General features: G+C 41.1%; 1 protein-coding gene across 1 annotated transcript in view; it reads right to left on the bottom strand.

Moving 5' to 3' along the window:
- lrmda (leucine rich melanocyte differentiation associated) overlaps window positions 1-12,775 on the bottom strand; it is a 226,378-nt gene extending 213,603 nt beyond the window's left edge. The window contains exons 1-2 of the mRNA XM_084375266.1: window positions 12,527-12,775; window positions 11,035-11,135 (exon numbers count right to left, since the gene is read on the bottom strand). Coding sequence (XP_084231392.1) covers window positions 11,035-11,135; window positions 12,527-12,568 — 143 coding nt within the window. The 5' untranslated portion in view covers window positions 12,569-12,775. The remainder of the gene's footprint in view (window positions 1-11,034; window positions 11,136-12,526) is intronic.
- Window positions 12,776-13,121: the final 346 nt, after the last annotated feature.

The following is a 13,121-nucleotide window of genomic DNA, read 5'->3' on the forward strand; positions in this document are numbered from 1 at the left end:
CATCAGTAGGGACAAATGAGTTTGGGACTTTCACAAACAGAGGAAGTTGTAAAGTATTTAGACATGGACTTAAGCAGTGGTCACCAACACGTGCCAGCGGACGCCTGGTGGCCCGCAGTAAGCATATGAGGGGCCCGCAGAGCACCTTAAACCAAGACTGTCTCCTAATATCCTAATACATGCAGCCTATTAAATGTTTAGCGGTGTTTCCCACACATATACTTTACTGGAATGGGCCCAAGTATATTTGGTGACCCATTTTAGCATTTTATACTTTTTTCTTTTTTGTCTGAGAGGCTCTCTGTAAACACACTGTAATGCAACCTCTCCTATTTAATGAAGGCCTGCTTATGCCATTGTTTTGTTCAAACTTGTAAGTGCACCTGGTTGTTGCGATGTCATTTGGTGCACGTTGTTTTGATCAGTGACATAATTAACAACTAGCATCCTCCACATATGATACTTTTGATAGCGGAATCTAGAGTGAAAAAATCTTAAACGTGGTGTGTTTTTTGGGGCAAATTTATAAGGTGGACAATTAAAGCAACACTATGTAATGTAGGCAAACTCTTAAAGCCATTCCAAAGGAAAATAGCAGATTTTTGCTACTAGTCTACCAAGTATATTTTTTACTTTTGGTAGTTTGACACTCTCGACAGCTGTCTCTTGAAAGAACTGACATACAACTCACTGTTGCATACATTTAGACTTCTGCAATGTTGTGGGCAACATCAAGGACTGTTGCGCACTGTCACCGAACAGTTGCCATGGCAATAATTGCCACTTCCTGAAAGTGTACAAAAACAGTAAAAAAAAAAAAAAAAAAAACATTTTCACTTCCATGAATTTTCCATGAGAGAAAGCACAGCAACCTTGCAAAAACCAGAAGAATGGAAGACCTTGATTATGTGATGACTTGACTCAGCCTATATATTTAGCTACCTTTGTTCTCACTGTCATGGTGTTTAAAGCTGATGTGGTGTGATGTACTATCCATTGTGCAAAGACAAGTAATATGGGTGTGAGTGATCAAGCATAAAGCTGAAAATCAGAGCATCAAGACCTGCACTAATGGTTGACTGAATCTATGGAGTCATGGGTTGTTTTTGAGAGTGTTCGATCCAAATGAGATTAATATGAATGTAGGATTTAGCTGTGGAGCAGAATATAAGAATATAATATATAGTGAACCTCACTTCCACCCAAACTCCCATTTCTTCAAAACCTACTTAATTACTTTAATGTTCATTGAGAGCCAACTGAAGACCTGATTAAGTCCTGTTTATAGGTGTAGTTTACAATATGTGTGTCCCAAATGACACACATATTTATTCATAATCCAAATGCAAGTGGAGTTAAAGATATGTCAAATTTCTGCATTTAAATGTCTAAAATGACCAGACCTTTGTCATAGACTTTACTGAATTGTGTACTTACATTATCAAAAATGTTCCCAACAATTTTCAAGTCCAGAGAAATCTGCAATTTTGCTCGAGGTGATGGTGCATTTCATTTGATCACCGGTCGCTATAACTTCCTGGGAAATATCAGATGATACGGCAGAGCAGGAGGAAGGAATCTTCATCCAAAATTTTCATAACTTTAGCAGTTCACCGTGTTGTATCGTTCTGCTGAACAACTAAAGTAGATCGGAACAACTGAAAGAAGCGTAAAATGGCCTAATACAGCTTGTCCGGTGTAACCCAAGTCTCTGGAAGCCCCAAGATCCTAAACTGATTCAAAAAGACTTTATTTACACATTTTGTCAGCTGAGATCTTGACTGAAGCTGGTGAGGTAAAAGCGTTAGCATTAAATCATTTTGGGACCACAGGGCTTCCCTAGACTTGGATTACATGCATGGAGCTATTTTATGTTTTCATTATTGGTTTTAAATCAAGTCCCCATCTACTTTAGTTGCATAGGAGAATTCTGCAACGCTGTTTTGCTGTGAAGCTCCTGAAATGCTTCGCGGACGACAAAACTTCACCTGACTTTCTGTCAGCATGGGGGTGAGTAGATAATGACTGAATTTTCATTTTTGAGTGAACATTATCCTTTAATTAATTACCTTGTCCGTGAACTTTTTTGTCACGAGTCACATCAGATTTTTCATCAGACTTTTGCTGGCAATGGTGGTTGTTCAACAAAGCAGACAACAACTCCCATGATCCCACGCAACTTCAGGAAACCATCAAACTATGTCTTTTCATAGCTTTGACTGAAGGACCCGTAGCAGCAGGAATTACATGTTAAGCGTAGTAGATTCAAACAAACATTTCCCACCATAGTGGTTCCACTTAGCCTTAGTGCATATGTACCACATTTAACATATATGCAGCTCATTTGCAAACTTCCTTGCCCATCAGGCAAAATGTATATAATGGCAAATTTAGTAAATGAAAATACACTGCTGGACAAAGAAGACACAAAAACAAAACATAATGAAGGCCATAAGCTGAGGTTTGGTTGTGATTTGTGCGGGAGCTTTCAACCATTACGACTTTTCCATTTTTCTCAAAAAGAAAACAGATTTTAACTTGCTTTTAGTTCCACTGGAAGATTGTTGTCTTAATTGAGTTGACGCAGTGAGAGGTTTTGTGTAAAAGGCCGATGCTGTAATCTTTGAATGATCCAACCGAAATCATTACAGTCGAGGCTGCCCAAAGTGTCCAAAATATAATGACGAATAGAGCATCTTTACTTCTCCGGTATAGGACTCAGTGACTCGGGCTCTCTGCTGGCACTATGTTAACTGTCCTCAACAGCGAGGAAAGTGTTTGCAGCAATCATATAAAAGAAAATTCTGATTTAAGGTCAAATTGGAGAGATGGAGGAAGAAGACAAGCCATCCATTATGCATAACATATACAGCTCTATGTCATCCCACCACTTTCCCAGGAGTACATCATTTAAAAAAAAAAAAAAATGCGAAAATTAAAAAGGTTGGGTTTTTTTCAGAACCATAGAATGATACAAACTATCAATGTCCTTGATATGAATAAGTTATTTCCTGCCAGGCTGTGTCCCTCTCATCTATCTGGTTTAAATCTCTTAGGGCTGGGAGAGCTCTGCATCCTCCTAATTTATGAGACACAGATCAGGTTATCCTAGAATGTCCGCCTAAACAGGCCTGATAGATCGGATATGGAATATATTTCCTCAGCAGGACAGAGTACGCCACCACTATTACCAGACGCACACACACTCCACGCTCCCATGTAAGTGATTTGAGGACTTCATACTGCCAATGTTTCATATCCTCTCCTCCTAACTGACACTTTATCTGCATACCGGCATCTCTGAAGATTGAACACTTAGGCAAGACAATGACAGGCTCTCTTGCCGTTGTCACTTCTCATTCTAGGACTGGTCTAATGCCTCTTACTGGGCTTCTGCCAATAACAGACCCCTCCTCCTCCCCTCACCATCAAACAACCGGAGTCTACCTAGCTTGGATAGAAAAGGAGCACTTGATGTCTGTGACACTCATTTGTCAATTAGCAGGCCCCTTCCCGTGTTGACACGCAGCAACTTGAAAGACAGTGCGCTTCCTGTGACGAATTAAGAAAGACAGATGAGTGAGGCGTGAGCGGCGGAGTAATACTATAATGTTCTTTAGATATGAATATAAAATGACACAGCTGACAGGCCATACAAGGTTTTATTTCATTTCTCAGTGTACCAGGCCTCCCTACTTTGTCTTCTTTGTTCTCTTTTCATCAGACCGCTTACATCTCATTTTGACAGCCAGGCGACATTTAGAGCACTTTCGTTTTAAAATGCGAGTTAGCATACTTGATTTGTCATTAAAATGCAAAACGCCTGCCATCACCAACATAGCCCGGGTGAGCACATACCCCCTCAGACACACACATAGGCACACACATACAAACACATACACAGGTAGCTGAGGTTCATCTGCAATGCAAAAGTCCAATATGGAACCCACTTTCCTAAATGGAGCACCGCTGGAAAGACGGTCTTTCCATAAAACCGAGCTGTCTTTGCAGTGGATAGATGGAAATATTTCACAAACTTTGCCATATTACACCTCAACAGCACACTAAATGTGTTTCCAAGAGCATTTGAGATGCGAAATAAGCAATGCAGTAACAGAATCTTGATCCATATTGGATCAGCGCTGCCTTGTTTGACAGTTTGATCTGAGTTTTGTAAGCCACTCTCTTCCCTCAAATTAACGTTTTTCCTAGAATGGCGACAAAAATTCAGGTTTGTTTATCCAATAACTGCGAGGAAACTAAAAATGGTTAGGGTCAGGGCACGTGGCTAGAGAAGGCATTCACAGTTTCACTATGATTGGATGGCAGGTATATAAAATTAAAAGTGCAATCTGTCGTTCGAACAACAGCCTGAGACTTTTGCTGGTAAATATCTGGGAGCTCTGAGTTCAGGCATGATGCAGGCAAGTTAACCATTCTTCACTTAGACTGACCGCATTGTAATGATACAAATGATGGTTGAAGTTTCCCTTCAATGGCCGGCTGAAATTCAACATAAAGGTCTTTTGTCCGAGTCTGGAGTTCATCTGATAAAAGAATAATAATATATTTTATTAACTTAAGATCTATGTGGTCAGAAACTGTTTTCTAATCAGATAAGTCACTTGCTGTCTTTACATAGAGCCTAATATTACAATTATAAACGGCTTAAAAGCCAAACAAAATAAAAATGTTCCATATAAACATCTCAAGCAGAATAAACAGGCCATAACCAAACTAAATTTCAATCAGTTGCAGGTGTAGAGGTAGATTTTTCATTGACCGATTAAAATAAAAATCATCCCATGTGAAGGTTATACCCTGATTGTTTTCTGACTGCGTTCTTCCTGCCCATGCCCACTGTTGTGACGTAAATGCATAGTGACGTACATTTCTCCATTTACCCAAGATGGCAGCATCTAAGGAAAATACTGCACTGAATAGGCGACAGATACCCACCTTCAGGACAGGGAGAGGATCAAACACACACCAAAAGAGATAAAACATCCGACGAATGAAGAAATATTATCCCTGTGAACATTGCGACTCTTCTTCAGTCCTGCTCCTGGGCCCCCTGCCCTGCATGCTTTACATGTTTTCCCTGCTCCAGCACACATGATTCATTAGTCAGCTCATCATCAAGCTCTGCTGAAGTCTGATAACAACCCATTCATTTGAATCAGGTTTGTTAGGGGACAGGGGGCCATCAGGACCAGGACTGAAAAACACTGGAAGAGGTAATGCACCTCAACACATAACTACTTTTCATTCAAGGCCTGCATATGAGTGAGTATAGGTTGAATATAGGCCTATAGTACTCGTCGTACTGCCACCTGGCTTGTACAAATAACACAGTCAGATCACCTTTTGACCAATCAATTTGGATCTTTGACACTCATTTTTCAAATACTTTGCCACAGTGAAGAAAATATTAGAAAACACAATTTAACACAGTGTAATTCAATGGAGCACTACCATATACCCTATTTAAGCACCACACTTAAATAGAGTACTGTTGTAGACAGTGTTTGTGTAACAGTTGATGTGGTCTGTAAAAATCACATCACCTGGAATGAAAAACATTATGATCAACCATAGCAAATATGTGACAGTTGTTTGCAACATATTCTACATGCAGTAATCACCAGCTCATGTTACAGAGGACACATGATGGGCAGATCTAAATAGCTTATGCAGATCTACTTAAAACAGAGCAGGCTTAACTTTCAGGTCAGGTTTAAGGTTTCACAAACGCTGTCATTGCACAAGTGTGACTTGTTCATCAAGATGCCATGTCACATCTGAGAGGAAAGGTCATCACCGCTCTAACAATGTTAGGCTGTCCTCCTGTGACTCACAGACATGTGTCCTCCTCAAAAACCTCATGTGTTGAGGGCAGAAACACTGCATGTAACAGATGCAGGCACCCAAAGTGCACCCCAGTCACAGAGTGGACATGTCGTGACAGCACATGCCCGCTCACTGCATTGTGTGCACACCTGACCTGGAACAAAGTGGACGACACAACACTATCCAGTCCTGTCCTGAGACAGAAATCTCACTGTGAGCCACACTCCTCAACACATTGATGAGACAGGCTGACACTGCAGCACACAGAGGGAGAGGTGTGGGTGTGACAGCCCGCTACCATAATTTCATCCTGCCATTACCTGCCCAGCCACTCACAGTTACGCTCACGGAGACAGATGCACAAACACTGCGCGCAAGTAAACATGCACAAGCATACACACAAACATAAACATATGTGCAACACACACCAGAACACACAGGACTGAGTTAAAGGTGGTGCCAGTACATTGCTTCTCACTGTGACTCGTTGTCAGGCTGCTGGATGAGTGTTGTCAATTGAGCTGACAGAAATAAGCATATTAGCTACAACAAACTCTGGCAATGTCTCTCTCTCGATTTGAGTCAAGCAGCATGAAGAAGTGCATGATGCTGAAGGCAGTCCACCGAGCTTCACTAACATGTGCATCTGTTTACACCTGGTTTGAGCCGGAGCTGACACTGAAACGAGGTCAAATGTCTCTACTGTCTGACGTGTAAAGTCAGATAGCAGATTCCTGAATGTTGATGCACGAGATAAATATGTCTGTTATTGTGATATAAGGCTTGATAAAATCTATTTAAATCTCCCTTATAGGGAGCATTATAGTTGGGTCCTCTTATCAGTATGCTTAAAAATACAGTATCTGCTGAAAAATCTAAGTTACTGTTTTGTGTGATGATGACCCCTGTGGTGTCAACTTAGAGCTGTGTCTCTGTCCTGTTGTGTCATCTCACAGGTGTGTCTCTGTCTAATCTGTGCCTACAGGTAGCTAATTGCAGTAACTCAGTGCACCTGGGCCCAGTGTGCTGAAATGACTTAAGCCACTGCTGTAGGCGTTAATTCTATCTGCTGTGGCCATCTCCACAGGCACGCCATGTTCTGGTTTGGCGATGTTATCTTAAACTTAGGGAGTCAGTATTTGACGACCTGAGAATGAGACTCAGAAATGAACTATCTTTCTTCAGAGTCGCTTTAAGAGTTGTGTCTTGCCTCTGTCTTTCTCTCTACCAGCAACATTATCTGCTTTCTTCGTCAGCAGTAAGCTTTTTTCCATTGTCATAACAGCAGGTGAGCCACGTGTGGAAGCTTGTAAATCATGTAGCCAATCAAAACCAATGTGCACCAAACGACATCACAAAAACCTAGTACAGCTTGTACAAAACAACAGCATAAGTAGGCCCACGTGAAATAAGAGAGGTCGCATCATGAGTCTCTCTCAGCATGTGTGATTGACAGTAGTCGTTCATGGACGCTGTTGTTCTCTTGGACAGATTAAAAAAAAAAGTATCTGTATAAAATGCTAAAATGCGTCGCTAAATATACTTTGGTGGCTGCTAATATAATTGGGCCGACCGTGTGGGAAACACTGGAGCTAGACATGAGGTAACGCTAGCCGGGCCTGTTGTTCAGCAGTTAACTCTGTTGCACAAAGCACGCAGCCTCTGAACCAGGGAAGGAGTGAGTGGCAGTGGCAGCGGCAGTGACAGACTGTCGTTCAGCTACTTACCCAGTAGCATAAAGCAAACTGAGTCAAAGAACAGAGCTGCTGCTGCAGCAACAACAGACTCGTTCGGTGGCTAACGCACAAAGCACACACCTTACGTACAGCAGTAAGGACAGGTGATTTGTGATGACTTATAATTAACTGCTTTCAGCACGACAGTCATCTTGCAGGAAAGCCCACTAGCTAGAATACAATCAATGAAAATGTGGTGCTAAATGAATGTTGAATGTTTTGAAGCTGAGTTGATGTGTGCTAATTTCTTTCTGTCATTACAGATACTTGGAGACAAAGTAGTGATGACATGAACCTGCACCAAGCATCAAAGTTATAGATCTTCACTGATGGAAAGTATACAAAACACATGAAATGAAATCTGTTACACTTCAGTACAAACTGAAATAAGCATGGAAATGACTGATTATTAGATATCGGTAGAAAACTCAAGTCACAATTTACAATTTTGTAGCAGGAAAAGCTTTCCACCATTAATCTGAGAGTCAGGGGCCTCCCTGGTTTCTTTGCATTCTTAAGTGGATCAAATCCACCAAGGGGGTTGCGTTGCCTTAGTTAGCATATAACTTTATCACATGATGCGCTGCTTATTGAATTTCACAGCTCCACCCAGCCATGACCTCCCACTGTTGTCATATGAGCACCTACAGACACCCATCACAGCATAGAACGAGTTCAAGAGAGAATAGAGGATATATAGGTCAGACCATACTTTAAGGGTCAGTAATGAATAGAGATACAGCGTACATTGGAAGTTATTGTATCAAGATGACTCACTTGTGAGGATCAGCCTTAGAGCATTTTACAAATGTCTGTAATAGTGTCTTCACAACATGCAAACGGTTTAAAAAAAGCCAACAGGTTACTACACAGGTTTTCAATGTGAACCATTCAGACACAGTGTCTGCAGGAGAAAAAGATGAAGCACTATGTAACAGATCACTTTGCCCACTAGCAAACCATCAATCAATAGTCCACTGATATGAGCCCCAAATGGTTCGAGTACTACTTCATTACTTCTGCACCGCTTCTCTGCCCACACCAGCCTTTGAAGTTTAGTAATGATATCTGACATGTGAGATTAGCCAAACTGAAAATTAATAATGAATTAGTAATATGTGAGTCATAAATATTTGATTCTAAACATCAAGTCCTTAATGTGACAGGTTCAAGGGAGAGAAACATAATGTCGGCCTTGATCTCCCTGAAAGCAACGCACACAAGGGTTGTTTCAGTCAGATTTCATAAGGCTGTTTGTGAAACATAACAGCCTTTCACTTCCTCTGAGGTAACATCAAGACATCTACTGTTCCTCTGTCCGAGTGTGTTGCAACATGCACACAGCAGCCAAGATCTGGTCGCATCATTCTGTGTGAAGAATATAATACATTTATAAAAGTACATGTTCATTGTTAGTGGTTTGGTTTCTTTGGGGGGGTAATTGCAGATTTGGGCAATTACTCAAAAGTCAACCAGTAGCTGCAAACTAACAATGGCATGAACAACTTGTCAGCTGTTGGACACTACACACAGTAAATACCACAACACTACGGTTACCTGTGCTAGTCATGTAAGTGAACAAGGAAAGATAGAAATTCCAGTCATCAAATATTTCTTTTTCCAAGCTTCAAGTGAAAAATATTTCTGTACACACAAATCTTGGAAGCTATCGGCTACCATCGTCACAACAATTTAGCCTCTGGGGGTAACAACCAATGTTTTGGGACTTCTGGTGTAGCCAGCTGATATCCAGCTAAGATGATGGATATGCAGGCCAAGACTTCCTCTTTGGAGTTGTTGTTTACAGTCCAATTAGCAACTTGAGACATCTAGATGACAATTACGATAACTTCTATACTGTTTAGATTATAGACATCTGCAAATAGTCGCAAATAAATATTTTAAAGAGAAAAAAGCTAAATCTCTGGTCAGGTGATGGGTGACATGATGGGTTTGAGATTGCACTTCAGTGCGTTTGACCTCTTTTCCTCTCCACGAGAACTGTTTATGCAGTCATGCAATCAAATCCCACTCAAACATGTCTGATCAGTACTGAATGTGTGACAGGTGCATCGGACAGCAGCATGAATTTCATGAAAGTGAAAACTCTCCACTTACTAATTTCCCTTTCAACAGGTTTATTTCGATTTTCTTAGAAACCCCATTAGCTGCTGAGGCAGAACATCAGCTGCTCTTCTTAGGATCCACACAAATCATAAAAACATGACCACAGACAAAAAAACCCCACGATATTAGAATCAGAAAGACTATAACTACTCTAATGAACTAACTACTATAACCTTACAACATATTCACAAAGGCTACATATTGGTATTCCTACACAAAACAAGGAGCTTAAAAAATATATGGTTCAAGGCATGGGGCTGTGAGGTGTATATGAACGAGCATCACAGTAGATATGCATGGATGCTGGGTAAATTATCCAATCAGAGGACTGCAATAAAAAGTGTTAGACACAGTTAATATATCTGCAGTAAAGCAAACAGCATGGTTGAGTTTTTTTTAAGCTTTCTTCAAGTATTGTTCAATATCAAAATGTTTGGAACAAAGTATTAAAGTATTAAAGAAGACGGGCTTTGTCTAGACAACATGAAAGAAAAAAATGCTCGACTTCCTTCCGACCACATTTATCTCTACAGGTCCGATGTGATGATAAAGGGTGAGCCCCATATGAAGCAGGACTGTACGCACACAGGAAAACAGTTCATATTAGGTCAGTAGGTCATAGGTCATACATTTCCTGGTACTAATGGGTTTTTTTTCTGGTAACATCTGTTTCACATCCACATTTACACACATTAACAGTGCCTTGCTCACAGGCACTCATTCATTCATCCATTGATGAACAGCCGGTCTGAGCACTGAGAGCAAATGGCGGATTTTGCAAAGTGACACGATGTCAATCAGTTCAATTGAGGACTCCTCACCTCCAGCACAGACAACTGCCTCGAGACAACGGTTTTCAACCAAAAATTGCCTCTATTCAGACGGCTTCGAGGCCTGACAGTCATGAAAGGGCTTCAGAAACAAAAGCACCTCATAACCATCATCTCCTTTCTTTTACTTGCCAGATCAACTGTGCTAGTCCTGCTGTTGAAGTGGCAGCCCCCTCTGAAGCGGCTGCCATGAGGTGTTCCTTCATGTCCTGACAGAGGAATCTTTTCTTCTATTTGCCCCCGAATTAGCATGTCACATTTATCGATCGTGCCTTTTATCCTGCCCCAGCGTGGCATCGGCCCGTCTATAACGCTCATTCAGCTCTTTGATGCTCTGATGACACCCTGACCACCTACAGACCCGGGGAACCAATTCAACTGCACCTGATGTAAAGATGCATGTCACCCAGTAACAGACAGCGAGGGAGACGCAGACAGGCAGCATATGCACCAAGGTGATTACATGTTTGTGAACTGTGCATCTGTCATACCTGAGCTGATTGAAGCTCAGGTCCAGCCTTCTTGCAAGCTTGCCATACGTGTCCCCGAGGAAGTCTGGGATGTATTTACAGTCATGTCCGATGTAGGAAATCTTTAAGAAAAGAAAAAACAGAGAGAGAACTGTGAGATAAATACAACAGCCTCCCTGACATGAGCACAGCTATCTAACACTGTTTCAGGATGCCCCACCTTTAAAACAATAATGACTTGGGAGCACTGTTTGAATTAATTTTGAATGATAAAGGATGCTACATAATTTAGCAGTTAACACCACAGCGAGAGCGTTTCACTGTTAACACCCAGAGGAGCAGACGTTTGTAACTGAGGCCACGCACAGCGGTGAGACGGCTCAAATATTGTACTTAAAGGTGCACTATGTAGTTTTCAGTGAGACATTTTAATCAGAGGAGAAAGAGCTTCATTGGCTGATGTTTTTTATGCCTAAACAAACTCTCTTCGTTTTCATGTCTGAATAAACTGAATTAAAAAAACTGAGCTTAAAGGACAACACAGTTTCATACTGTTTTGTTTATAGATGGCGGACCCTGCCACTAGCTTCAAACAGTGTTCTGGGACCTTATTTTCCTCTGAGAACAGCTTGTTTATTCACTTATGGAAAAAATAAATAGAGCTGAGTTTGTATCATTACCTCATCAATATTGTAAATACTAAAATTCTGACTTTGAATTTCTTCTCCCAAACAACATTGTGCCCCTTTAAGTGAAAGTATCAACACCACAGTGTTGAAATACTCTAATAGAAAGCATTAGCTTAACAATATTCTTAAAGTACCGAAAGTAAAAGTACTCTTTATGCCAAATGGCCAATATAAAGCTGATGCATGCCTGTTTTATTATTGGATTTTAAATGTATCACATTTATTTACTTCATTTACTTTATAAGCATCACTATGTTGCAGCTGGTAAAGGTGGAGCTAATATAGGCTGCATGTGGTGTATTCATCTATAATAATAACAATAATACATTCAGTACAACAATTATTTTGTATTCATATCTAGTAACAAGTCAAGCTGTCAGACACATGAAATGGAGTAAAAAGTGCAGTATTTGTCTCTGAAATGAAGAAAATGGGAATACTCAAGTACCTCAAAAGTGTACATTATTTGAGTAAATGTACTTAATTACATTCCACCATGGCCATGATATTAATGTTGCAAAGGCTAATCATCTTAACAGTGATTATTACACACAGTGAAACCCCAGCATGCACTGAGTGAGTGCACTTCATGACACATGACGCTGCTCAGCTTGGAGGCATTCTCCTCTCCAGCTGCAGGAGGAACTACAAAACTGAAAGTCATGACTGCACCGTCTCAACAGTGTGTCACATGACAGCATGTCGAAGAAATAAACACAACCCTTGAACGTGTATCGCGGATCAACGGCACTTTATTAAAACTCACTGTTAGATCTAATAATCGGGAGCAAAGTCCGACAGAAACACTCTGAAAGTAAACTTACTTGAGTTCCATTCAAAGCGACCAGCGTCTCGTTCTGAGCCATGACTTTCTCCTGAGAGTGACTGGGTCGATCCAAGATAAGCTATCTGAGCTGCTGTCCCTGCTGTGAGTCCTGCTGGCGACACAAACCCGCTGTTTGCAACATTAAAAGGTAATGTCTGCGGATACAGCCCGGCTGCTCAGGAGAGCCACACTGGCGCTTTTCAATTGACTTTACAGTTTCCGCGTGCCGTTTCTATCAGCTGACCTGCTGTTGTGCGGAAGCACGTGGACACAGTGTTTAATACAGATCATATCTCAGTGCTGGGGGCTGTGATCAGGGTCAGAGCTGCTGGTGGCATCACATCCTCCTCTTAGGTGTGTGAAAACCTGCTGTCTCATCACAAAAGGCTCTTCGTTAAAACTCTGTGCTGCAGGAAATGAGCTTATGTGTGACAAACTGTTTCCATGTGGCTGAAGACGGATAAAACCATCAGAACTTAAATATCTTGCATCTCCCATCAGTCTTCATCAACAGTCTTTAAAATTCAATTCAAGTCTTCGATTTGAGTTCAAGAAGCTGCGTGAGATCTGTTAGGAGAGTTCCAGCACTGCTC

The sequence above is a fragment of the Pagrus pagrus genome (genome assembly GCF_965226575.1).
Source record: "Pagrus pagrus genome assembly, chromosome: 15".
Classification (NCBI taxonomy): domain Eukaryota; kingdom Metazoa; phylum Chordata; class Actinopteri; order Spariformes; family Sparidae; genus Pagrus; species Pagrus pagrus.